At 55.6% G+C, this 26449-nt stretch overlaps 1 protein-coding gene across 1 annotated transcript; it reads left to right on the top strand.

The window, feature by feature from the left end:
- The first annotated feature begins 10887 nt into the window (after positions 1–10887).
- Positions 10888–17795, top strand: CRYGN (crystallin gamma N). The gene is made up of 4 exons (XM_057304270.1): positions 10888–11061; positions 12533–12781; positions 14497–14642; positions 17322–17795. Exons 1-4 carry the CDS (start codon positions 11041–11043, stop codon positions 17455–17457), a joined length of 552 nt encoding a protein of 183 aa, XP_057160253.1. The 5' UTR covers positions 10888–11040; the 3' UTR covers positions 17458–17795.
- The last annotated feature ends 8654 nt before the right edge of the window (positions 17796–26449 follow it).

Genomic DNA, 26449 nt, shown 5'->3' with positions numbered 1-26449 from the left:
AGATTCCAGAACCATTCGCAATCTCCTCCCCCTCCCCCAAGAGGGCAAAACTTTACATTGAGCAGAACTTCTGCGTTACCCATCCTGATGCTCTTTCTGTCCCTTCGATGACTTCCTAGTGTGGCGGGCCGTCTGCTTGGAGTTAACTGGAAAGCCGAGAGTGGACTTAGCATCCCTGCTTCCAGCGGCGGGACCTGAGGCCCAGAGATAGCTCCCAACAATTAGTCCATTAGTTTACACTGCACCCCAGTACCCACCGGGAACCCCGCATAAATGGAGCCTCGGACGAAGACTCAGAACAAAGCAGTTCTGGTCCCACGTCTGCAGCTAATGTGTGTCCTCGAGCAACTCCCTCACACTCTCTGGTCTTGATTTCCTTTATCCACAAAACTTCCCTTTGCCAGGGACTGTCATCATGCCACAAGTAGGAAAACCTTGGCTGTCCCCAAGCCCTAATGAATGCAGCGTCACAGTCCTGAGGACCGCGAGCCGCCCCCTGTACCCGCTCGAGGCCTTCACCTGCCACCCGGGGCCCGCTGTTTCTGAGCTCCGCAAGCTTCTGCCACGTGGGGCCAACAGCACTGGGTGTTGTGGGTGACTCCGGGGTTCCCGGAGGCCTGCACACCCAGAAAGACACGATGGAGAATCACCAGCGATCTCAACACGCAAGTTTCCCAAATCTGAAAAAAAATAGTTCATTCCAGTCCGGCCCAGGGGGTCAAGAACACGTCGGTCTGCAGCCGTGCTCGTCAAGGAAATGCAGGTCTGCCGCCGGAGGCCCCTGTCTGGACCCATGGAGCTCAGCCTCCAGCAGACCCTGTCACGGTGCCGTGAAGAGTGCCCTGGTCTGCGGACAGACGGCTTGCTCCCTCAGATGCCAAGTAGGGACCTCAGTTCACCCTCCAAGGAGAAGACTGCGTGCGCGGGACACGGGCTTCAAAGGCCCCTCGGCTCCCACATTCTGTTACCGCCCAGGAAGCGGCCTTGGCTTAGATCTCTAAGGCATGAAGTTTCTCAGGAAATAGCAAAAGATTCTGGAATTATTACAGCCTCAGCAATCAGGACCTTTCACCCAGTTCCTCCTGCTGCCCAAGAAGGGCCCGGGCGGAGCTGTGCCTCTCGATAGAGCACAAAAACAGAACGACCCGCTCGGCTGCCTGCTCCCACAGGGAGCGCGTCCTGCAGGCCTCGCTGGCCTCCTAGGGTTTGGGTTTACCCGTTTATGCCCTCTTCCAGCCCCCATCGCTAGATTAGCAGAGAAGCCAAGTAAATCCACACCGTAATCCCTGGCTTTTGTATGTGGCACGCCTGCGAGGTTGCGCTGTCCTGAACTTTACCCTAAAAGGCTGACGCCGAGGGCCTGGCGTGGACAGCTGGAGCAGCTGGAAAGGTTACATTCCTCAACTGTGACGTGGGGATTTTTAGGATCCCATAACCGGAGCCGTTCCGAGGCACAACCTTTTCTGTGCCTGTAACTGGGCCATTACGTGAGGCTGTGAACTGGTCGGGAAGTGCTCCCTGGCGAACCTGGGGCGGGCGGCTCTCAAACGTGGGCCTGCCTAGGAGTCACCTGAAGGGCTGGCTAAAACAGGGAGGGCCTCACCCGGGGCTGTTGATTCTGGGGGTCCACGCTGGAGCCCGAGACATCCTCATATCTATCGAGTACCCAGGGCTGCCGCTGCGGCTGCTGGTTCAGGAACCACGTTTTGAGAGCCGCTGACTTAAGCCATGATACCTACATAAAGGGGGACACAGGCAGGAGTCCTGTGCCTGCAGAATCGCAGAGTGGAGGGCGGGGGTGACCGAACGCCCACTCTGCCGGGGACTAGCGGCTGTGTCCTAAGCTATATTGAAGTCCTAATCCCAGGTACCTGTGCACGTGGCCTTACTTGGAAATAAGGTCTTTGCAGATGTCATCAAGTTAAGTGAGGTCATACCAGACTAAGGTGGGTCCCAATCCAGCGGCTAATGTCCTTCTAAGAAGAAATTTGGACCCAGAGAGCCAGATCTCACAGGGAAGAAGGACATGCAGTGACAGAGGTCGAGAACGGAGGGGAGCAGAGGCAACCGGAACAGAAGCATGGAACAGACTCTCCCTCGGAGCCTCCAAAAAGGAACCAAGGCTGTCCACATCTGGGTTTCGGACTTCTGGCCTCCAGGACTGGGAGAGGACAAATATCTGTGTTTTAAGCACCACCACCCCCCCAGACTGTGGCACTCTGCCGGGGCTGCCCGAGGAAACTGGTGCACGTGGGGCTTCAGGCAAACCCTAGCAAGTTGGCCATCCCAAATGACACGTGGCCAGATCACTCCTGTTGACAAAGGAGGAAACTGAAGGTCGGAGTTGTGACCTGCCATCTAGTCCATTGGGGCCACGATGACAGAACACCACAGCCTAGCGGGATTGGAGCAAGGTAGTATTTCTCATCGTCTGAAGGCTGGACGTCCGAAGGCGCGCGCAGATTTTGGTGTCTGGTGAGAGGCGCTTCCTGGTCTGTAGACAGCCGTCTTGCTGCGTCCTCTCCTGGTGGAAGAGCAAGGGAGCTCTTTCCTAAGGGCACTCTGGTCCCATTCATCACAGCTCCGCCCTCATGAGCTGAGCACCTCCCAATACCGGTACCTTTTGGATCAGCTTTCAACATGTGATTTGGTTTGATAAGATTCGAGGGGGACATATCGCTCCTGACGTGGGTCACCTAGCAAATTCCTGAGACCCAAGCCTAGAACCCATTTTCTCAGGGTTGACCGTGATCCCCAGATGATTCCCGTACACACGAATGCATAATGTGTATACACACGTATGAATGTGGGAACAGCCGTCCAACTGGGCCACCCAGGCGGGGGCGCGGGGGGAGGCTCAGTGCACAGTCAGGTGCCGTCCGTCTGGGTAGAGCTCTAACAAGTGCGAAGTGACACTGATGCTGTTGGACCGGAGGCCACACTGGCTCAGTTATACTCCCCCTCAGGAGGGTGCAGCCCCTAGACTAAAGATCCCTCAAGGACAGGGACCCACATTCTCACCCGTGCTTTGCCACCAGGGGGATAGTCCACATTCCTGGATTCACCTCTGTTTTCCCATCTTCAAAATGAAGAAGCATTTGAACCAAATGGGTTGTTCCCAATTATGCATGTTTCTTGAGCTGGATTAAGATGTTCTGCAAGAATTTAAATTTCCCAATTTTTATCAAAAAAAATTCTTTTTCAGTGTTGAGGCGGTTTTCCCCCCCACAATTTTTCTTTAATGGGTAGCAGGTGCAGCCACTTGCCAATGTGATTGAACCCCAAATTACACCCGGATTTTAAGTGCTGTGTCAGTGGGTCAGGTGCCCTGCCCCCACCTGGTAGCTGCCTACACGGTTGAGAGCTGCGGCGGGAGCCCGAGGTCCAACGGCCAGGTTTGCACTGTCGCCCCCTAGAGTCTGAGGAAGGCACAAATCTCTGCTGATGTCTTCCTCCGCATTGCTGACCCTCTGCGGCTCCTGCGGTGCATGGGGTCCTGAGGCCCGGCCGCTGGCTGCGACGTGCTCGCAGTCCCAGTGCCAATGACAGGAGAGGCTTTCCATGTTTTCTCCCCTCATTTTCCGAGTTCCCTTCTCGGGTTTTCTGGGTTCAGGGTGGAGGGAGATCTGAGAGCAGGGCTGCCGAGGAAAGGGAGGGGAGCCTGACACCACTGAGTGCCGCTCAGCCCAGGGCTCTGCGTGATGTGCCCCTGGTCACCCGGGTGTCCTGGCCCCCAAGCCCAGCACGCACATTCCACCACTCCCGAAGGAGGAGCTCCGTGGGATTTGAGGCCCAATGTAGGGAGTCCCTTTCGCTGTTTCCCCAAACCGAAGCTTTGAGTGGGGCTGTGGGGCTGTGTCCTTCAGGCTTCCCGGCCCCACTGGCCACCCCAGAGCTCAAGGCCTCATCCTGCCACCAAAAGCTCGAGTGTTACCCTCTCTGAGGGCACCTTCAGTGTCTGGCTGGTGGGGTCACACACCCCGTTGTTTCAGAGAGGTGTCCAGCCCGATATCCACCGTCCGCCCTCGGCTGGACCCTGCTGGATTTGAACAGGAAGACCTAGCGTCAGTGGTCAGCTCCCCCTGCTGCAGATAGTTTTGCTCCAAAAGCAAAACCCCTTTCCCAATGTGAATTCCACAAACCTCTCATGCTGTCTGTGTCGCTGCTATGGAAATCGTGACCCCACTGGTATTAGCCGACTGTGCCCACATCACTTGCCCCCTCCCTCCTGTTCTGCCTCTGCCCCCAACGAACGGCTCAGCCTCCCCAGTTCTCAGCCACCATCAAGACTCACACCAGATGAAAGGAGACAGGCCTGAAGCCAGGACGCAGGCCTCTGCCCCCCATTGCCCTTCGCACCCCCAGCACCCCTCCCCCAGCCCACAGCCATGTTTGTGCCCTGTGACCTGCTGGAGTGAGCTGGGACCCCACTTGGCCCCACGCAAACCGGATTGGGTCCCTTTTTCAGGAGTTGGGTTGGAAATACTGAAGGAGTGAGTCCACTGGCCCTGGGAGGCCAGGAGGTGGAGACGAGTCAGGCCACGTGCTACCACAGTTGTGATGCAGGAGAGCGAGCGAGCGAGCAGGCATGAGTGAGGAACCACAAGCGCTGAGGAGATTCGAACCGCCGCTGACCCATGCCTGGGCCACCCAAGCTTGGTGCCGTGGTGCTGATTTCAGGTGACTCAAATTCTATATAGACAGGGGCCCTAAAAAAAAAGTTTGCCTAGTTCTGGGCCTGGGACTTAACTTGCTCATCTGTAAAATGGAGTAACTACAGCACTGTAGCAGGATGTAGGCTTGTCACAAGTGGGGATTAATAAACAATGAGAATATATTAAATATCAAAAGAAAAGAAGAAAAGAAAAGAGAAGAAACAAATCGCTGCCAGCCCCCGCCCCCCCCTCCCGGCTCACTCTGACTTGTAGTTCTGTGGAGGCGGGATTTTATTTGCCCCTTTCCCAGGTTAGGGGACTGAGGCTCAGGGCCAGGAGCCAATCCAAGAGCGGCGTGGCTCGGTGGGGCAATCCTCCCTGCGTCACTGCAGGCTGGGGCTCGTGGACTCTCAGGACGCCTGAGGGCCCTGCTCTGGGCCCCGGGGAGGATGACGCAGCTCTTCTGTCCGGTATGTTCAGAGATCTGCCTCTAACCGTGCCGTTCTGGACCAGCTCCACCACCCTGTGTCTAGATGGCTAGTTTTATGTGTCTTGCTCAGTACTCAGTATTCAGAGTGCACTTTCAGTCAGAGTTCAGGGTCGCCTCAGTGCTGGAAAGTTCTGAGCCACTACCTCCTCAAATAGGGCTTCGCTGCGGCTCTTTTGTTTTCTAAAGATTTATTTATTTGTTTGTTGGGGGGAGGGGGAAGGGGCAGAGGGAGAGAGAGAATCCCAAGCAGACTCCAAGCCGAGCGGGGAGCCAGACGCGGAGCTCGATCACATCACTCTGAGATCTTGACCTGAGCTGAAACCAGTTTAAAGATTTTATTTATTTGAGAGAGAGAGAGAGAGCGTGTGAGAGAGAACGAGCTTGGGGAGGGGCAGAGGCAGAGGGATAGGGAGAAGCAGGCTCCCCACTGGGCAGGGAGCCCAACATGGGGCTCAATCCCAGAACCCTGGGATCATGACCTGAGCTGAAAGACGCTTAATCCACTGGGCCGCCCAGGCGCCCCTCTGCTGCTCTTGATGGCTCTTTTCTGGAATGTCCCTTGGTATATGTTGGAATTATCAGCCTTCCATTCATGTCACTTAAATGTGTTTTCATAATTCCTTATTTGCTCTCTATTTGTTGCTTGGATGGCTTTCTCGAAGTGGGCATATTTTCAGCCTTTGAGTCATTAGACGAGGAAATGCTGAAGACTCGGGTGAAGGGGGAGCTGGAGGAGGAAGGTCTGAAACATGACAGGAACAGACAAGCTGGGAAGACTGTGAAACAGCAACATGCTAGAAGAATGTACGAACCGTAATCTCTTTGGGGGTAAAGGCATGGATTCTGCATTCAAGTCGGAGCTCCACTGCTCACCAGCTCTGTGGCCTGAGGCCAGTTACTCACCCGGTGCCTCACTTTCCGTATCTACAAAGTGGGGGTGATAACACCTGCCTCTGAAGATTGCCGAGGGAATTCAATGGCATGACGTGTGTTGTGTTGGTCCCTGGCTGTATAAACCCTGTGAGATCACTGTCCCTGCAGTTGAATGTACTGTAATCCCAAGCCCCACACACACACACCGCTGCCCCGCCCCCAGCAGTTGGGGGTGTAGTTATTATAACCACCACTAAGGGTCAGGCTTCGTTGCCTCTCGCTAAGCGTGCTTATTCTGGGGTGGGAGATGGGGCCAAGGGGATGTCTGCTAGAAGCCAAACGTTCAGCTTTGGCACTCCTACCCTATCCTAATCCGATACTCACCCCCTGCACTGGAGACCTCTGGCTCCTCTTCTGGGAGGGAGATGTGTTCTGTCTCCTAGAAGCAGAAGTGAAACAGGGCCCAGCCGGAACCCCAGGCGGTGGGGCTTGGCACTGAGCAAACCCAGGAAGATTTCACTCCTTCTCCCAAGGAGGCTCAGGGCCCCTCTGGTCCACAGACACACACTCCCCTTAGAAGGGCGCAGAGTCTGGCTAAAGGAGCTCCCTCCCTCCCTGTCCACCAGAGGCCAGTGTGTCCAGAGGAGCGAGACTGTCCCCAAGCTGCCCAGTGCACTTCCTGGGCACGCACTAACCCAGGCCCAGGCGAGCATCCCGATGGCTAACACGGCACTGTTGGGGTGCTTGCTGTCGTTCACTCACGCATCCCGTGGGGGCTGGGCGAGCTCAGGCTTCATCCAGCAGTTTCACAGAGGTATGGCCTCCAAACATGGTGGGATTGGCCCCTGGGGGCATTTGGACATCGGAGGGTGTTCCCATTTTCAGAATGATAGAGGAAGGGCAGGCCTTTAGTGGGTAGGGCCCCAGGATACTTGATATCTGGCAACAAGCCATGAGGAGCAGTCCCACAATTTCACCCCAAACACATTGTATTCTTTGCTTGTTTTTAATAGACACTGAATTTTCCTAGCGTGCAATGTACTACATAAATAGAGGGAAGATTTTACTTAGTTTTCTGAGGAACTTACCAAGAGTTGTTCGTTCACTGTTTCAGAAACTGGGGTCACAAAAAAGATAACAAATTGCAGAAGGGGGTGCCTGGATGGCTCAGATGGTGAAGCGTCTGCCTTTGGCTTGGGCCATGATCACAGGTTCCTGGGATCGAGCCCCGCATAGGGCTCCCTGCTCAGTGAGGAGCCTGCTTCTCCCTCTCCTTCTACTGCCCCCCCCCCTGCTTGTGCTCTCTCACTCTGTCAAATAAATAAATAAAATCTTTTTTAAAAATTGCAGAAGAATACTGTACAATGTTAGCCCCCTGTAAACTGTATATTATTTCCAGGTACACAAATAGTAAAGGTATGAAAACGTTCAAAGAAATAATAAACACAAAAATCAGGATAGTGGGTATTTCTGGAGAAGGAAGGCTTTTGATGATTTTTTTTTTTTAGATTTATTTATTTATTTTAGGGAGAGAGGGAACGGGGAGGGGCAGAGGGAGAGGGAGAGAGAAACTTTAGCGGACTCCTCCCTGAGCTCAGGGCCCAGTGCAATCCCACAACCCTGAGATCAAGACCTGAGCTTAAACCAAGACTCGGACGCTTACCCGACTGCGCCACCCAGGGGCCCCTGATGACTTCTTTCTTTAAAGAAAAAAAAAGTCAACCTGACATAAAAATGGCAAAATGTTTAGATTTCACAAAGCTGGGTAATGGGTGTGTTATTATTCTTTCTATTGCTCTCTAGACTTCTCTTTCCTCTAACTTACCCCAAAGGGGGAGAGATTCGACAAAAACCCAAGGTGGGAGGATGGAAGCGGGCAGGTGGGCACGGATGGCTCATGATTTGCCACTTTCCCACATGGAGCAACTGCTCGCAGCTTTCAAAGTGGCACGTTGTTGAGATTTTCTTAAAATCAAGCCAGCATCCTCAACCCTGCTCCTTCCACTGTCATCGTTCCATTCTGAGCCATTCCCCTAGCATTTTGTCACCAACTAGCAGTCACATGTGGCTTAAGATCTTGCCTATTTCAAGGTTCCTTTTAACAGCAGACTACTGAAGATGACTCGCTCAAGGCCCAGGTTCTGCCAGCCCACCGCTTGCACGTGTCGATAGCTGTTTGGGGCAGGGATTCTTCTTGGGCACAAATACGTCACATGAACCATGCAGACCTGACCTCCTTATAAGGAAAATCCTGGCCGAACGGAGACATGGCGCATGGCGCGGGGCCAGAGGAATGGAGGTCAAAGTTGAAGAATCTGATCCACCTGTTCATTTTTACCAATTCTTTTAGTGAGGCTGTGCCTTGTCATTTTTTTGGTGTGTACTCAACAGAAAACACCTGAAATTGCTGCTTGTGTTTTCAATCTCCCCATGTCACCTGGGTGCATTGTCTGTGGGCTCTGGCCCTGGTGCTTTAAGGGCAGATACAAATTACACTATGGACTTCAAGGGATAACGATGTGTCAGTGTTTACTCCTAGTTGTAACAAATATACCAGCCTCGTGGGGCTGCTGATGGTGGGGAGGCTGGGGCAGGCAGGGGGTATATGGGAACTCTCTGTGCTTGGAGCTCAATCTTGCTATGAACCTAAAATTGCTCTCAAAAATAAAGTTTATATTTAAAAAAATAAGAGGCTTAATTTTCCCAGTTGAAAATAAGGGAAGAGACTTCCCGTTCCTCCTTTTTCTTCTAGAATTTCTTTCTTGGTTCTTTCCTTCTTCTTCTTCTTCTTCTTCTTCTTCTTCTTCTTTTTAAGATTTTATTTATTTATTAGAGAGAGAGCACGCACAAGCAGGAAGAAGGGCAGAGGGAGAGGGAGAAGCGGACTTCCCAAAGAGCATGGAGCCCCATGTGGGGCTCCATCCCAGGACCCCCGGGATCATGACCTGAGCAGAAGGCAGACACTTAACCAGCTAAGCCACCCAGGCGCTACCCCCCCTTTTTTAAAAGAAGATTTTATTTATTTATTTGACAGAGAGCACAAGCAGGGGGAGCAGGAGAGGGAAGAGCAGATTCCCTGCCGAGCAGGGAGCCCAAATTGGGGCTGGACTCCAGGACTCCGGGATTATGACCCGAGCCAAAGGCAGAAGTTTGACTGAGCCACCCCGGCCCCCCTTCCTTGGTTCCTCTTACATGCATGCACATCTTTTAATGGCTAAACAAGCTGCTTGCCAGTCTGCAAACTCAGGAATGTTTCCTCCTGGAGCTCGGAGCCACCTCTTCAAAACGGAATCATCAAAGGAAATATCGCCCCACCTCCCAGTTTCCTGGGAGGAGAGGGCTGGCTTAGCCCCAGCTGTCACCTTACTTTGAATCATAAAACCTATCTCGCAGCGCAAAAATACAAGAAAATTAGCAATTTCTCTTAAGAACACACGTGTAGTGAGTTGCAGCTGCCTGTCCAGATAAAAAGGCTGAGATTTCCTCGTCTTTGAACTCTCTTTAGCACATGGCCTGTGATGCACATCACATTCGGGCTGAATGCTTATTTATTCAATAATACAACGGTTTTCTTCCTCTTCTACCTTTATGGACAGGCTTTTGGGGAGATTTTGGTTTTAATTCTATTTCCCCAACAGGGCCCGTGTCGGGAGGCAAACGGAATGTGTGGTTTGGCCAGTGTGGATGCCTGTGGGGGCAACAGCTGGGCCAGGCCCGCCTAGAGGCCTATCCTTGGACAGCCTCTCAGAACAGGGACAAGGTCACGCCTGTACCCCAAGAACTGCATGACCTCTTCTGAGCCTGAAGCATCTCATCTGTGAAATGGTGCTCAAAATTCTTTCCTGAAAGTGGAGAGACGATTCAGACTGTTCTCCACAGCACCCCCTCCTCATCCCCCAAGACCCACTGCCTCTGCCCTCCCTGAAGCCCCCTGGGGTCACCCCTGTGCAGGTGAGCTCTCTCTCCTTTGATCTCAGAGCCGGCCCCCAGCCCCAGCTGACCGCCCACCAGAGTCACTGTTTGATGTATACACATCTTATCCCCCCAGCCTAATCTGGGGGCTGCACATCTTGTGGGTTCAGTGTTGACTCTGCTCCCTTCACAAACAATCTTTGAGCCCTTGTTGAGTGCCAAGAACTTCTGTGCCCTGAGAGTCTCACGCTGCAATGGGGTTGCATGTTTCTGTAAACCCCTCCCTGTCGTCCAGGGTGGTCCAGGTGCAGAGCACTGTGGACCACCAGCGAGGGCTGCGGGGGCAGGGCAGGTAGCACGGAAAGGGATCAAGGATGAGCAATGATTGGGGGTGGGGGACAGCATTCAGAGAGCAAGAACGCAGGCGGGGAAAAGGAAGGGGAGGACAACCTGGCACAGAGATGGGGGGAGGGGAGTGGGCCACCAGCAACTGCGTGTCGTTGGAGTGGAAAGTGGAAAGTGGGGTTGGGAGCTAAGAGCAGAGCAGCAGGCGGGGGGGGGGGGGGGGCGGCAATCAAGGGCTGTCTTCTTTGCCCCCAGGAGCTGGGTTCCATGCTTGGTTCAGAGGAAAACCTCAGTCACTGCTTGAGCGCGGGGAACCAGGTGAGAAAGGGAGGGGCGGGAGGTCCGGGAAGGTTCGGTGCCCAAGGAGGGAAGGAGGAGGGGCGGCACTGCTGCAGAACCGCAAGGTCGAGGGAGGCGGTGGGGCCCGGCGTGTGCGTGTGTGCGCGCACGTGTGTGTGCCCCTGACTCAGCAGGGACGGCGGGCGGGGGTCGGAGGCCCAGGAGGCGGTGGGGCTGGCTGGAGCTCGCGGGGCCGCCGTGACCCCGCAGGCCCCCGACCGACCCCGGGCAGGGGGCGGAGCGCGCGGCCGGGCTCGCGGCGCCGGGGGTTCGGTCCTACCGACGGGGCGGGGCGGCCCCTTGCGGGTTAGGGCGCCGGACCAGCACTAACGCGCCGGGCAGCAAATCTTTTGTCCGGCGCGGCGCTGAGCCAGCAGGGCGGCCGCCGGCTATATAGGGGCCGGCCGCCGGCGGGGCGGGCACACCATGGCGCAGCGCTCGGGAAAGGTGAGTGGGGCCCCTCCCGGCCCGACGGTAACGGACGCCGCGGCGCGCGGCCCGGCACCCGCCGCCTTCCGCTGCTCCTCGTCCTCGGGAGGCAGGGACGAACTGTTACTTGAGGGGCCCTAAGCATCTGACAAACTGAGCAAAACTGGCAGAATTTCCTACCCGAACTGGGCGGCCTGGCCCTGGCGGAGGGCCTGTGCGGCGTGGGCGGTGGGAAGGTCCCCGTCTCCCACCGCCTCCAGCACTGGCTCTGGGGGCGGTTTGAGGGATCTTGGAATCCGGTGGGCGACCGGTTCCCCCTGAATCTCTCAGGACCATCGGCCAGACTTGTCTTGTGCAGGAAGGTGGCAAATTCGGATCCCCCCACCCGTTCTCTGCTCCCTCCCTTGGCTAATCTGGCAGCCTTTGGTCTCCAGTGGCTTCGGTCAAGGTTCGTGGGTAAGAACATAACTCAGTCTGCACAGGCTTGGTTATGCTTCAGTAACAAACAACCCCAAGAGCCCGTCATGCCCCTGCACACCCTCCCTCTCCTCCTCTGCCCCCCAGAGGGACAGGGAGAGCTGGGAAGTCACACCCTGGCTCTCAGAGCTTCTGCCCAGGGCACCCAGAAGGGTAGTCATCGGTGACAGGGCAAGTGATTACAGCAATTACCAGCCCCGGGGGCAACATTATTTGTACTTTGCCAGGGCCCTTCTAGGAGCACAATTCTAGAAACCCAAAGAGTTATTGCATGGTTGCAATTTCACGCTCCACGGCAGAAAATGAACTTTGGGGCCGATAAGTTTGTGTTGTGTAGTTAAGGGACAAGGAGAACCTGTCGGTGCTACGTTGCCGTAGGACACTGTGTCTAAACTGACCGCTGAGTTGGCAGTGTTCCAGCTCTGACACATGCCTGTCACCCAAAGGAGTGGCCCAGTAAACAAAGGGATGAGTTACATTGAAAAAAGCCCCCTTTTAAGCCAGTAATCCCCACACCAGGCCCTGACTTCTCCGTTGCATTCAGTCTCTTCCATTAAGGGGCCCAGTCTCAGGAGCCTGACTTTCTGAAAATTCAATGTTTGATTATGATGGTGGGGTTGTGGGTGAAATGCTTTCTCCCAAAAACACTTCCTGGGATGTTATGCTTTAACAATGAACAAAAACGGAGTTTAAAAAATGCAGTGGGAATTTGAAAAGGGCCTGTTTTCAAATGGGCCTGGGGACAAGGGGGGAATCCCTGTCCCCGTATGCCTTCTGAAATTTATCTGCTCAACCAAGAGCCCCCTTCCAGGTGGGGAGGGACAGACCCTGGGTCTGACCTCAACCCACTATCCACGTGTTCTTTCACCCAGCTAACGGTGTTGAGCACCTACTGGGTACAGCGGACCTGGCAATCGGGGTTCAGTCAAGGATGTTGGATGCCAGGTGTCTGCTCCTAACACTGTAAGGAGAGAAGCCCCTGACCCCAGGCCCTCTAACCTGGCCTTTCTAGATCATCCTCTATGAGGGCAAGCACTTCACCGGGAGGAAGCTGGAGGTCTACGGGGACTGTGACAACTTCCAGGACCGAGGTTTTATGAACCGGGTGAACTCCATCCGCGTGGAGAGTGGCGCCTGGGTCTGCTTCGATCATCCCGACTTCCGGGGCCAGCAGTTTATCCTGGAGCACGGAGACTACCCCGACTTCTTCCGTTGGAATGGCCACAATGACCACATGGGCTCCTGCCGCCCCATAGGAATGGTGAGTGGGCCTCCGGCTGGGGGCTTCCTGCCAGAGGGACCGAGGGTCAGTGCTGCTCAGACGTGGGACAGATAATCTGGGGGCACGGCCCTCCCCACTTTAAGATCTGATGAGGCTGTGGGATGTTTAAGATGGAGAGATGCCCCCATGCAGACCCGCCACTCCCCTGTGGGTGGGATGGCAACGGACCGAACTCGAGAGCCCATGCCAGATTTTGGACCTACATTTAGTCGCACGTATCAGGGAACCACCTCCAGTGTCTGATCCCAATGTCTTGCTGCATCTTCCACTTAAAATGCTGTTGGAAATATTAGAAGTTTGGATTTGCAACCAGATGGGGGAGAATTTAGCTAAAGCCAGGCTGACTTTGGGCCCAGGGTATCCACCCGTTCAGGTCATCTTGGAGTGCTTTTCAAGAGACGCTGATGCTCTGACCATGGAATGACTGAAGGAGGAGGCCTAAGTCACTAGCCAGTCCTTGGGAATTTGGGGGCAGGTCTCCTGGAGTCACACAAGTGGCTGTCATCTCACAGTGTGGCCTAGTGTGTGTAGGGAGAGCATAGGAGGGGTGTCACTACCCATGGTGAAGGACTGTTCATGTCTAGTAGCCCTTGGGGGGGCTGTTGAGGACTGAGCATTCCCATTCCTTTGGCTTCTCCCAAGTTACGAGTGCCAGCTGAGCTGCTGGGAGGTCCACATGGTCAGGTGGGAAATGGCCGATTCCCGCACTAGAGTCTCATCAGAGTCTCAGCCGTGTGTCTCTGTAGGAGGACCTTTCCCCGGAAGTGGGGGCCAGGTGGTGCTAGTGAACATCTGATGAACCCCAGGGAGGGAATCTTGTGCGTGGGGGGTGGGGGGAGGGAGGGGGACTCTTTTCTATACCAGTTACAAAACCAGCCGGACTTTGGCATCTCAAATTGTAAGAATGCTTTCTTAGTATTTCCACCAGGCCATAGACATTTGGAAAAAGGGATTAACGTGGCTGGCTCTGGATCTTGCATAATGCTATTTATATGAAAACTATCCTCGGTATTTTTCGAATGCTGTTCTCCTGAAGAGCTATCCTCAGGGCCAGCTGTGATGCAGACCCAGCCCCTGCCGCACCAGAGCCAGCCGGGAGCTGGCCCTCCTCTGACTTTTGGAAATGCAAGGAATCTTATAGGGGCTATGTACTGTCATCCCAGTGAGCCAGCAGGGATTTCAGCAAATGAGATCTCTGTTATTTGTTTTAGATTTTTGGCTTCGTGTTTTAATAAAAGGTTCTATTACAGTTTGTAAAATATTATCATGTAAAGGCTTGCCCCTGGCCTGCGGCCCCAGGGTGGGGATGAAGGGCAGAGGAATGCATCGGGGTGGCTGGGGCAGGGGTCCCCCAGTCCAGGCGCCAGAGGGGAGCCCAGTGGCCCAGGCGCTGGTCAGAGCACGGCACTGTCTCCCAGGCAGTCTGGCCCTCTCTAACCCTTGGATTCTTTAGTTGAAGAAAGAATTGCTTGGACTGCTTCAGGGGCTTGGAAGCTTTTTAAAGGGATAGACCCCTTTCGTCCAGCCAGATCTCAAGGTGACGGAACAAGCGGAGTGCCGTGTTGATGCTTGTGCTGGAGTGGCGGGCCCTCACTGGCCCCCCAGGAGTTCCTAGCACACTGAGTTCTGTGTAGGGGAGGGAAACTCAGTGCCATGTACCTTCTTTCCTTCCTCCACTCCCACGGGGCCTGCAGCATGGGGAGAACTTCCGCCTGGAAATCTTCGAGGGCTGCAACTTCACTGGCCAGTGTCTGGAGTTCCAGGAAGACTGCCCTTTCCTACAGAGTCAGGGCTGGTCCAAGAACTGCGTCAACGCCATCAAGGTCTACGGGGACGGAGCGTGAGTGCAAGCCGCAAGGCCGGGGACCACAGTGCAGCCAGGCCCTGCACAAGCCAGGTGTGGCGGGCTGCAGGGTGGGTCAGACCCCAGCAGGGGGGCAGCCTGGCCCCTGCCCTGGAGGCCCATTCCCTCCCTCAGCTGCCTCCTCTACCCCAGTCGAGCAAGGAAGTGGCTTCCTGCATGGCTCAGTAAGGCCGTCCTGAGGAGACTTGGGCCCGCAGAGGCTCCACTCAGGGGGAGCAGACCTAGGGAGGTACTTTGCAAACTAATGGTTCTCTGTGATTAGACCGATCTCCTGGACTGTCCTTTGGTCTGCTCGAGCCAGGGGAAGCCTGCTCAGAGAAGGGTAGCCCTGCCCACCCTACACACCGCTCACTTACCTAGCAAAGTGGACCCCTGAGTTGGACCTCTCCTGCCAAGCGGGCAAACCCCCAGCATGCAGGCCTCCCAGGGGCATAGACATCATGGTGGCCCACTTTTGGTGGACAGACTGTGGCCAGTGGGAGGTTTGGCCCAGGCATAGAGGGCTTGTCCGCCCTTCCACAAGAGAGTCATCAGAACCCCGGGCCAGCCTGGATTCTGATGGCCCCTGCACACTTGTTTCCTTCCATCAGCCGTGGGCAGCCTATACACCGGTCGTGCTCAGCCCCCATGTCTTCATGGTGGCCATCTCCCATCTCCCGTGCACCGAGCCAGCGGATGGCGTTGCCTCCTTTTACAGAGGAGCTAGTTGAGGCTCAGAAAGTGACCTTGCCCGCTTGTGAGTGGGCAGCTGGGACTGCAGCCAGGTGTTTGGCCTCAAGTCTGTGTCTCTGGTCTAGAGCAGGGAGCTTCCCGAGACCTCAGCCCCATCCTGTCTGCGGAAGAGCCCTGCTCGGGTTCCGGGAACATGGCTCCTGTCACGGCAGCTTAGGGATCCAGTTGCTGTCTGTGTGTCTGAGGTTTGGGATCAGGGAACATCGAAGAGGTTCCAGACAGTGGTCACAGGAGAGACTGAATGAAAATAGTGGCTGAGCCAGAGGAAGAACTGGACCCCCCACCTTCCCCCCTGGGGCAGCCTGACCCAGAGCCCAGGGCACCCCTGCCCCTCCCTGCTAGCTCTGTCACTCTGGTTCCCTCAGGATTCATTCTGTCATGTCTGCCTTTCTCTGCCTCTCAGAAACTCCCTGTTTGCCCTCAGTTGGTGGCACCCGGGGGCCTGGGGGGTTGAATTCCAGAACAACAGTCTGCCTGGAAAACTGCTGGCCAAATTGTGTCTCAGGAGGCGAAGTCACACCTTTTCATGGAAGGTGTCCTGAGACCTTGCTGCCACCCCTACACCCGCCCTGGGCAACCCCCGGGGCCTCTTGAGAAAAACGGTGGGAAGGTAGGAGCGAAGAGTTCCGACCACAGGGGCACGGGGTCTCCTGTAATTCTCGATTTACCCAAGAGGAGATGGAGACTCCGAGGCTGCGTGTGGCCAACCCCACGTTCAGACACAGGGCTCTGCTCTCCTCCCCACAGAGCCCTCACCCTTAGCCTTCTGTGACTTTAGTCAAAGGGGGAAAAAAAAGTAAGCCTTTGGCAAGGAGAAGCTTCCCGAAGGTGATGGCCTGGATCACCTGGTCTGGATGTGACCTCCTTCAGGGCCTTTCCTGGGGTCTGATGGGGGCTTCCAGAAATGGCTCCCTACCACCTCCCAGAGACCAGGAGTTGCTGTGCGTGGGCTCCCAAGTCAGCTCAGGATTGACCTGTCCCCACAGACCCATGTCATCTGGAGGGATATGTGCCACATCACTGTCCCTACTTCCTGCCCCTCAAGGGCACAGTCCCTGAGCTCCTGTGGATGGGCCAGGCCCCTTCCTTCCTTCCTCTTCATGCCCTGTCTGTCCCCAAAGTCACAGCAGGAAGCCCGGGAGCAGAGGTTTACTGAGGAGGCCCAGCCCATGGGCGTGGGGAGGTTGGGGGCAGGGGAAGGGGGCAGTTTGGGCACAGTGGTCAGGGCGTAGGGAGGCTGGGGGTGTGGGAAAGCCGGGATAAACCAGGTCGGCCCTGAGCTCCCCTGCAGCTCACATGCTGGGCTTCTGTCGTCATTCCTGACCCCTGACCCTTGTGCAGACTGCACAGGGCACCAGATGTGGCGTCAGGAGGGAGACAAGCCCACAGTGACAGGAGAGGGGAGCGCTGGGGGAGCTGCCCTAAGCAGGCCACTCAGTGGGCTGTGTGGCCTCGGGCTCGACGAGCTCATGGGTTCTGAGTCTGTGTCTCGGGGGGAGAGTTCCCTCAACTGCAGAGTGCTTTGGGGTAAGAGGGCAAGAACGGTTAGGGCCACAGCAGGAGCTCACTGCAAAGACAGAGTCAGAGCACCCCATGGCCTGGGCCCGGAAGGCCCCCAGCAACCAGATCTGGGTGTGTAGCCCCGCTTTGCTTCCCACGATGAAAAAGCTGTTTTCTATCTGTGGTGAGGGGGAAGGGAGCATCTGAAGTGGAGAGAGGCCAGCCTGAGAAAAGGCGGGCGTGACAAGTGAGGGGCAGCTGTCAGGCCGCAGTCCCCCCACACCTCTACCCCTCAGCTCAGGCTCCAGACCCCAGCAGGGCCAGGAGGGGTGGCGGGCTGGTGGGAGGTCTTCTCCCCCTGCCGGGAAGGGAGGGCGCCTGTACTCAGCAGCCCCCGGTCACCTGGCCTCCCTCTGACCCCAGGTGGGTCCTGTACGAGGAGCCCAACTACCGTGGCCGCATGTACCTGGTGGAGCGGGGGGACTTCCGCAGCTGCTCCGACTGGGAGGCCCACAACGCGCGCATCCAGTCGCTCCGCAGAGTGGTCAACTACTTCTAGCCCGCCAGGACCCCGGCCATGCCTGGGGATAGGGGCAGCCGCTTCCGGCCCCCCGGGGCTCAGACCCCCGGGAATAAAAATCAGAGACATGGAGAGCTGAGCTGGCCTGCGTGATTTCCCTGCCCCTTTCTGACCCAGGGCAGCCGGTGGGGCACCCAGGCCCCAGGCGGGAGGCTGCCAGAACTCAGGGCAGGGAGCTGGGGGGACCAGGAAGGGCGGCAGGGGCACTGTGAGGCACCCACTGGGGAACACAAGAGCTGGAAGGGATCTAAAGGTTACAGAGTCGAACGCTTTCCCTTTACTCATGAAAAGCCCATGCCCTGAATGGGGAAGGACAGCCCCTGGTCCCAGAGCAAGCTTCTGGTGGAGCCGGGGTAGGGCCCAGGCGCTTCCTCAGGCCCGGAGCCCTGGACCAGTTAGGGTGAAGGGGCGAGAAGTGCTGGGGGGTGGGGGAAGGTCCCAGGGGGTCTGCCGCGAGGCCGCTCCCTCCTGGCTGTGCCTCTCCCTGACTCAGCAGCTCGGGGCTGCCAGGCCATGTGGTCTGCTCTGCAGCCAAGAGCCTGACCCAGGGTTCATGAGTCTGCCTCTCCGGCTGATCTCAGCCTTGGGGCTTACCGGGAAGGCCCCTCTGAAAGGATGGGCTGGGCCTTAGGGACACATGGCCCCTTATGTCTTGTACTGGCGGCTTGGAAGATGCTCGAACACGTGGACTCGGAGGGAATGGAGGAGGAGACTTGGAAGGAGGCTTGGGGCTGAAGGGAGTGTAAAGCATGCTCACGGGGCTGGGCAGACCCAGGGCTCCCTTCTCCCCCTGGGTGAATCCATGGAACTTCTTCGTGGCCTGGGCCCTCTCCAGGACACCAGGTCCACCCTGTTGGGGGTGGGCTCGATGGAGAGGAGCACTGCCCCAGGGGCAGGGAGGAGCCTGTCCTGGAAGGTAGTGGGGTTTCTGGGAATAAAAGGGTCCTCGCTCAAGACACCTCCCCACCCACACTTCAGTGTCCAGCCTCCCCTCCCCGATGAGAGAGGATGGGAACCTTCCGCCTGCCTGAAACACCCCCACCACCACCAGAATCCTGAGCCACGGAGCAGCGTGGACTGACCCTGGCTGTTCAGATGGAGAGGGAGATGCTCCTTCCACACAGGTCCTGTCCTGTGGGCTGGGCTCCTGGGAACACAGGGGCACTGGACACTTGGACACTTTCATGGAGATGGGGACCCCAAAGATGTCTGTCTATTCCCCATTGCACCTGGACCGAGGTCCCTGGCTGGAAGAGGGACGGGGACTGCAGCAGCATGAATTGTTCCCAGGAGTTCTGACCATTGGCTCAAGCTCATGGTCCCACTTTCCAAACCCCCACACTCTGATCCTGGGGTTCGCTGCCCCCCACAGTTTGCTTCTTGACTGGCCACGCAGGCTCCCACCCCTCCTCACCACACATCTTGCGTGTTCTTTTTCCAGTAGGGGAAAGGGGTCCCCACTGGGAAGGGCCCCTTCAGGCTGGCCACTCCCTCAGGACCCCTGTGGGAAAGTACTTGAACCCTGGGGTTAATACATAAACTGGAATTGAGCTGTGGACAGGCTGGGGGTGGTAGGGATGGAATTTAGGGAGGGAAACAGGGTCCCTGAAAGCAAGCCAGAAGTCTCCAGGGTTGGGTTCTGCCGAGGGTTCTGAGTAAGAGCAGATGGTTGTCCTGGGGGACTGTGAGGGTGCAGTTCCCCCATTTCCTAGGTTCCACCCCTGCGCCCCGCATCCCCCACTGAGACAGAAGTGAAAAAGGTGAGTCGTCAAGAGCTCCCACAGTTCACCCCGAGCAATGACTGCCAAGATCTGGGTGGCAAAGGCATAGGGGCCCCACGAGTCTCCTGGGGGACCCCTCTAAGCAGAGGTTATACCACTGGGCGACCATCCACCTGCCCGGGATGCTATCCTGCCATTTGTACATGGCGTCCACGAGGGGTGTGCCCTGCACCCCGAACGCCCCGGTCCACCTCCTGCAGTCCAGAGAGTGGAGCCCTGGATGCCCCTGGCTCTGTGGGACTGAGGGCTGCCAGGTGCAGACCCTCTCCATCCAGACCCTCCCTCCACGAGAAGGCTCAGATCATGAAATTGAAGAAACCACCACAAACCGACAGCAAACCAGTTCACATCTCTAAGTGAACGAATCAACATTTAAGTACACCGGCACCGTGTCTGAGCTGGGAAGAGCCTTTGTATGAAATCATGCTCTTGTTTTTTCATTTTTCTGCCAGTTTGTTCCGGGAGGTGGAACTTTCTGTGTGAAGTCAGCCATGCAGGCCTCTGCTTGTGTGGGCCCTGCCCACGCCTAGGACCCAGTCCCTGCTCCACTGGCCCGTCAACCCTGCACCCAGGTCTGGGGCAGAAGGGTCAGTGGTTCCAGCTGGCCCCAGGCTTCTAGGGTCCCAGACCCCTTTACCTGCTGACAGTGGTGATGGCTACTGAGCATGTATCTAGCTCTGTAAGGTTACTTATTACATACACGAATCCCAAGATCATAATACTATCATCACCCCTGCAAACAAGGAGACAGTTTAAGCAACTTGCCCAAGGTCACACACAGTCAGGATGCAAACCCAGATCTGGCTACCTCTCTGCTCCCGACCAGCCGACCATACTGCTCCACACGTTTGTGGGTTGAGGTGGATTTTACAATCGTTAAAGTGTCACCCCACCCAGTAGCAATCACAGGCTCAAAGCACCGTCCCCTGCACTCAGCCACACTCCCTGTGACGGGGAGCAAGGGAAGCAGGGCTCCTTACCCTGGAGCGGGGCATGTGGGGAGAAGCAGGACCGGCCTTCTGCAGCCACGGTACGAACCGGGAGCAAAGCCCCATAGGCAGCTCGGGCTGCAGGAACAAATACCACCACCGTGGGCTTCTCCCCATCTGGAGGCTGGAAGTCCAAGGTCAAGGGGCCACAGGATGGGTTTCTCCAGAGGCCTCTGTCCTTGGCTTCAGACAGCTGCCTTCCCCGAGCGTCTTCACAGGGCCCTCCCTCTGTGTGCGTCGGTGTCCTGATCTCTTCATATGGGGGTGCCGGTCCCTTTGGATTAGGGTCCACCTGAACTACCTCAATTTAACTTAATTGCACCTTTAAAGATCCTGTCTCCAGACAGTCACATTCTGAGGTTCTGAGGGTTAGGACGTAGGAATTGGGGGGGCATACATTTCAGCCCATAACACAAACCAAACAGCCTCAGGCCTCAGTGAGTGAAGTGAGTGCAAACCTATATGTTGTTCCAACTGTATACAGTTGTAAAAGCCAAGCAAGTAACCCATGAGAAGGTGCTGTGTGAATACGGGTCCTCGTAGTAAGGCACGGCACAAGGTCACCCTGTACGCGGGGACGCAGGGAGAAGCAACTGCATCACGTGGGAGCACGAGGAGCCAGTACTCCCTACGCTGTGACCTCAGACAGGTCACTGCCCCTTGCCTCAGTTTCCCCTGCCGTACAGTGGGGATGGCCACAGCACCCCCTCCTAGGGATTACATGAGAACTGCTGATTGAGGAAGCCCTCCCACGGGTCCAGTTCTCCAGAAGCCGGGTGGGGCGGGTGGGGGGGGGGGAGTGGAGCAGGCCTGGTGGCCCTTCCCCGTGTTCCAGAGGTTTCTCCTGAACTTGTCCCCTCTCCCCGGCGCTGAGGAATAGCGGCACCTCATTAACGGGTGATTTAATGCTTCACCAAAAGGCTTGTGCTCCTGGGTGACCTCCAGCCCCCTACTCCCTAATCTGTCAGCAAATCTGCTTTCTGTATGAAAGAGGAAAAACAAGATTCCCACCACAGTGCTTGTGGGCAGCTTGTAATTTGTCTGAAGTCGGTCCAGGGGGCTGGTAGACTGGGGGCTGGTAGACTGAGGCCAGTGCCTCCGAGGAGAGTCACACATGCTTCACATGCTTCTGTCCCCACGCTGCGGTTTGGGAGGCCCGGGCTCTCTCAGAGCCATCCCTCCGGCCGCAGCCCGCGGCCCCCTGCCGACCGGGACCCGCTGTTCAACAGGCCCAGGCAGACCGCAGGACAAAACTCCCTTTGAAGACGCAGATGTTCCCCGCCTGCAGGGGGCTGGCCCGGGTGTTCTGTTGGCGCATTCCTCCCCCCCCTGCAGGTGACCCAGCTGTCCCCTGCACCCTTGGGGACTCAGCACAGTCTCTGCTGAAGGCCTCCTGTCTCTGCCTTTGCTCCACGACGTATGTTTGTTCCCCTCAAGAAACCACATGGGGTTTCCATTAAAACCTGCGGAATGTCGTCCTGGATTCCAGTTTGGGCAGATGGAGATGTTCCGCGGACGATGGTGGCAAACGTGCTCCCTGCCACGGAACCGAGCGCTGAGAAGTGGGTCGGACGGGAGTCTGAGGTGCTGCAGGTTTTGCCGCAAACACAAAAGTCTAGCTCCTCGTTGCTGGGGTGGTGATTTGGATAGGACAGACCCTCCCCGGGTTCTAGAGGACTCTGGGGTGCTACCTGCCCGCACTGCCCCTGACCTGAGGAATCTGTCCCCCTGTTCTTGTTCTTCGGCTCCCCATCGAACCCTGAGGGAACGGAGAGTGCACAAGGCGACATTCCTTCCATGGGGTGGCTCAGGGAGCCGGGTGAGAATGGCTGAACCCCAGCTTCCTGAGCCCCAGCCCCCGACCAGCTGCACTGGCGTCTGGGGGCAGCCTGGCGACGCAAGAGGAAGGGGATCGCACCCCAGGCTGTGAAGCCTGAACATGTAAAGTGAGCATTTTTGTAAATAGGCTCTTGGTTCCCCGGCTGCCTGCGGCTAAGACCCTCTTTGGAATCAGTGACTGAAAACCTCCCTGAGAGTCCAGCTGACGCTGCTCCTTGGCGTGGGCTTCATGTGAGAGGGCACGGGGCGGGGGGGGGGGGGGGGGGGCGGCTCCCTGAAACTCGGGGTGGGGGTGGGGCTCCCTGAAACTCGGGGTGGGTGGGGGGAGCAGGCCCAGCGTCAGAGGTGAGCACCCTGCTCCTGGCCCACGCATGCCCAGCACCCCCAGGGCAGCAGGCTCTGGGAGAGTGGAGGGCAGGGGCCCCGTGGGTGAGCCATCGGCCGGGAAGGAGCGTCCCAGTTCAGCCAGAGTGGGCTTGGCCTTTGTGTAGGACTGCTGTCACTGGGGATCAAAGTTCATTGGGCAGGAAGACCAAACCACACCCTCTCTTCGCCCATCTTGCCTGGCCCCCAACATCCAAAACAGGGAGCCCACCACTTGGGGCTGAGAAAGTTGTCTCCTGGGTCCCTTTCCCATAGAGGATTTGGGAGGCTGCCCTGGGTGCCAGACATGGGGAGCATGGGGATCACAGTGGGGCCCAGTCCACCCTGGGTCCCGGGATTCCTGAACCACGTGGACAGAAAGGGCCGCAGGAACAGGCACCACCCAGGAAATGGGGCTACCGGCCAGAAATCCCTTCCTTTTTTTTTTTTTTTTTTTAAGATTTTATTCATTTATTTGACAGAGAGAGAGCCAGCCAGCAAGAGAGGGAACACAAGCAGGGGGAGTGGGAGAGGAAGAAGCAGGCTCCCAGCAGAGCAGGGAGCCCGATGCGGGGCTCGATCCCAGGATTCTGGGATCACACCCTGAGCCGAAGGCAGAGGCTTAACAGACTGAGCCACCCAGGCGCCCCAGGGAGTATCTATCTTATTCAAAAAATAAGAGAAAGTCTGTGAAGACATCTTTGGGATTTTGAAAAAGGTAAAAGAAAAAAAGGTGAGGCCAGCATAAGGTTAGCATCCACAACATGACATGGGGTACAAAGTCCTGATTCATTGCTACAGCAGCCTCCTGACTGGCCCAAGCAACCAGGGGAACAGCATCGGTACCATGACACAGAGTCCAAAAGATAAAAAGAAACCTCTGTCCCAGGAGGAGCCCAGCCATTCCTGGAACACTGGCCAAAGAGAAATTTCTTCCACGGGTCCTCGGGACCCATGCTGCAATCCACAGGCAGCATCCACAAGCATCCCTCTTGCAAAGAAAACAACAAGTTCCCTAGGATTTTTGCTAATAATGCCCCATAGGGCTAGGCTGATGGCATCATGCCAAAGTAAACTTTCTGTGGGGGCGAATATTTTTGCATCACTTGTTTACATAGGGACATTTAGCTAATTCTCAGTGAATCTAATTGAGCTGTTAAAGCAGGACCTGGCCATCCTTCGTTATCAGTTTCTACTAATGATAACAACACAACTAATATTTATTGAGCAATTATTATGCCCCAGACACTGTGCTAAACCAGCTTTATATGTGATGAACTGGGTATGTTATTCTCTCTCTTTTATAGTTGAAGAAATCGATTTAAAAGATTATCGTAACTTGCCAAAGTTGCACCATTGTTGCAAAAGACGCAAAATGCCCCAACCATCTGACTCTGGAGCCTGCACCTGACTCCTGCCTCTGGCCCCACCGCAGTGGCCTTCCCATCTTTCTGACTAAACCTGTGTGGGGGTCATTATATACAACTGAAATGGCTCTGTCGAGTTGAACATCAATATTTTCTTTTAAAACAATGCTGGTCAGAGACCCACTAATTCACAACCCCCAATGGGCCATATTTCTCTAGTGTGAAAAACACTAGTCAACAAAGTCCTAAGGAGATGTGACAGATATGGTAGACTAGCTGATCCAATCCCAGTTTGCTCCCCTGGCCTGTCCTCACTAACACATCTGAGAAAGCCAGCTAGTCTTTTCCCTGCCTCCCTTGCCTGGACACAGCTCTGGGACATAGCCATGGGAAAAAGCTCTGGGCAATGAGATGAAAGTCAAAGACTGTTAAAACGACTTCTAAAAAGCTTTTGCTGTCTTGATAAAAAGTCCCTTTCCCCTGGCTTCTTGCCTGAAATGAAGATGTGATGCCAGGAGCTCAGGCAGCCTTCTTGTAATTATGAGAGCAAAGAAGAGAGACTCTGGCTCCAACCTCATTAAGTTGCTGAACCAGGGTCAGCAGCCACCCTTCTTGTTATGTTAGAGAAATTAACCTCTATTTATTTTGCCAGTCTTAGGTTTTCTTTCTTTTTCTTTTATTTTTTTTAAGATTTCTATTTTGGGGGCACCTGGGTGGCTCGGTTAAGTGTCTGCCTTCAGCTTGGGTAGTGATCCCAGGGTCCTGGGATGGAGCCTCACATTGGGCTCCCTCCTCAGCAGGGGGCCTGCTTCTCCCTCTGCCTCTGCTCCTCCCCCCTGCTCATGCTCTCTGTCTAATAAATAAAATCTTTTTTAAAAAAGATTTATTTTTTTTAAGATGTTTTTTATGTATGTATGTGTTTAGCGAGGGTGCAAGCAGGGGGAGGGGCAAAGGGAGAGGGAGAGAATTTACATCAAAAATCTGGAGAACATGGGAATGGATTTTGAGGGTGCTTGGCCAAGTAGAAGGAACACGATTCTGGATCCTATTGAGGGTATGGAGAAGACGATCCTGTGTTTGACTTGATGGCTTGGGGACTGTGGTCTGTGTTCTAACAACTTAGTGGATTGGCCGATGCCAACTGATGGCCTTGAAATGACACAGAAAGGCTAGGAGCCCTTGCATAACACGAGCACTTGATTCTAGGCCTGTGGGAGAGAGGAATGCCGAGTCGGATCCACTCACGTGTACCCACACCACGCACCCCTTGCAGGCACCCTGAGGGCACCCATTTGATTCCACCCCCGCCCCCGCCTTGCCACAGGAATAAACTGGTGATGGAAGTTCCAGAATCTTTAAAAAGGCTGTCTCTACTGGCTGTCAGAGGGGCTGTGATGGAAAGGTCTGGTTTCTGAGGGGGTGGAGGGGCACCTACTGGGAGGTGCGGTGGGTCGGGTCTCAGAGTATAAGGCGGGGGCAGAGCTTGGTTCTCTGGGAGCCCTGTCACCTTCCAAGCTCCTGGGCTCTGGGTCACTAACAGGGATCTCCCGGAGTTAAATCACTAAGCGATCCACCGAAGTCACCCTTGATCTGCACGGTCAGGAAGGTGTTTGAGGCAACATGTGAGAGACTCGCACAATTCCCAGACCTGGTTCTTCGGAGTGGGGGGACCACACACCTGGAGGAAGATGCCTGCCACAACCCACAACGTCGCAGGTGTCTCCTGTGACTTCTTCCTAGTTTTTTAAAGTTGGGCCTTGGGTCGTTTCCTCAGATAAAGATGCAGGGGGAAGCTAAATAGATACTTTAACTTTTTTAAAAAAAATATTTTATTTATTCGAGAGAGAGAGAGAGCAGGAGCAGGGGCGGGGCAGAGGGAGAAGCAGACACCCCGCTGAGCAGGGGACCCTGAGATCATGACCTGAGCCAAAGGCAGAGGCTTAACCAATGGAGCCACCTAGGTACCCCTAAGTACTTCAGCTTTTAAGGGTTCCCCACGTGTGAGTGAATGTGAGGATGACCAGCAAAATGTGGCAGGGCATCGAGGGGGAGCTGTGGCATTGGCTGAGGGGTCTACACTGACCCCCAGGGGAAATGTTGCTCCCACAGTGATAGGCCATCCCTGTGGAGGTGTGTGGGTCTGGCCCACTGCCTGGGCTCCCGCCCAGCCTCTGCTCTGCTAGCTGGGTGAGCCTGGGAGAGTTACCTAATGTGTCTCTGTGTCTCCATTTCCCTACGGTAAGATGGGATGTTAATAGTACCTCTTCGAAAGGTTATTATGAAGGGGCGCCTGGCTGGCTCTGTCGGTAGAGTCTGCGACTCTTGACCTCAGAGTTGTGAGTTTAAACCCCACATTAGGGGGTGCCTGGGTGGCACAGCAGTTAAGCGTCTGCCTTCAGCTCAGGGCGTGATCCCTGCGTTATGGGATCGAGCCCCACATCAGGCTCCTCCGCTAGGAGCCTGCTTCTTCCTCTCCCACTCCCCCTGCTTGTGTTCCCTCTCTCGCTGGCTGTCTCTATCTCTTTCGAATAAATAAATAAAATCCTTAAAAAAAAATAAACCCCACATTAGGCATAGAGATTACTTAAAAAAAAAGATTATTGTGAGGATAATGAAATAAGACATGTAAAGC

The sequence above is a fragment of the Ursus arctos genome, unplaced genomic scaffold, assembly GCF_023065955.2.
Source record: "Ursus arctos isolate Adak ecotype North America unplaced genomic scaffold, UrsArc2.0 scaffold_3, whole genome shotgun sequence".
In the NCBI taxonomy this organism is placed as follows: domain Eukaryota; kingdom Metazoa; phylum Chordata; class Mammalia; order Carnivora; family Ursidae; genus Ursus; species Ursus arctos.
The sequence above is the reverse complement of the archived record's forward strand: the minus strand, read 5'-3'. Positions and strand labels throughout refer to the sequence as shown.

Excerpts from the sequence above, each read along its gene's own strand:
- CRYGN (XM_057304270.1), top strand. The coding sequence starts at position 11,041 with ATGGCGCAGCGCTCGGGAAAG. Across the intron at positions 11,062-12,532 it reads TGGCGCAGCGCTCGGGAAAG|ATCATCCTCTATGAGGGCAA; the intron begins GTGAGTGGGGCC and ends TGGCCTTTCTAG. Across the intron at positions 12,782-14,496 it reads CCTGCCGCCCCATAGGAATG|CATGGGGAGAACTTCCGCCT; the intron begins GTGAGTGGGCCT and ends CGGGGCCTGCAG.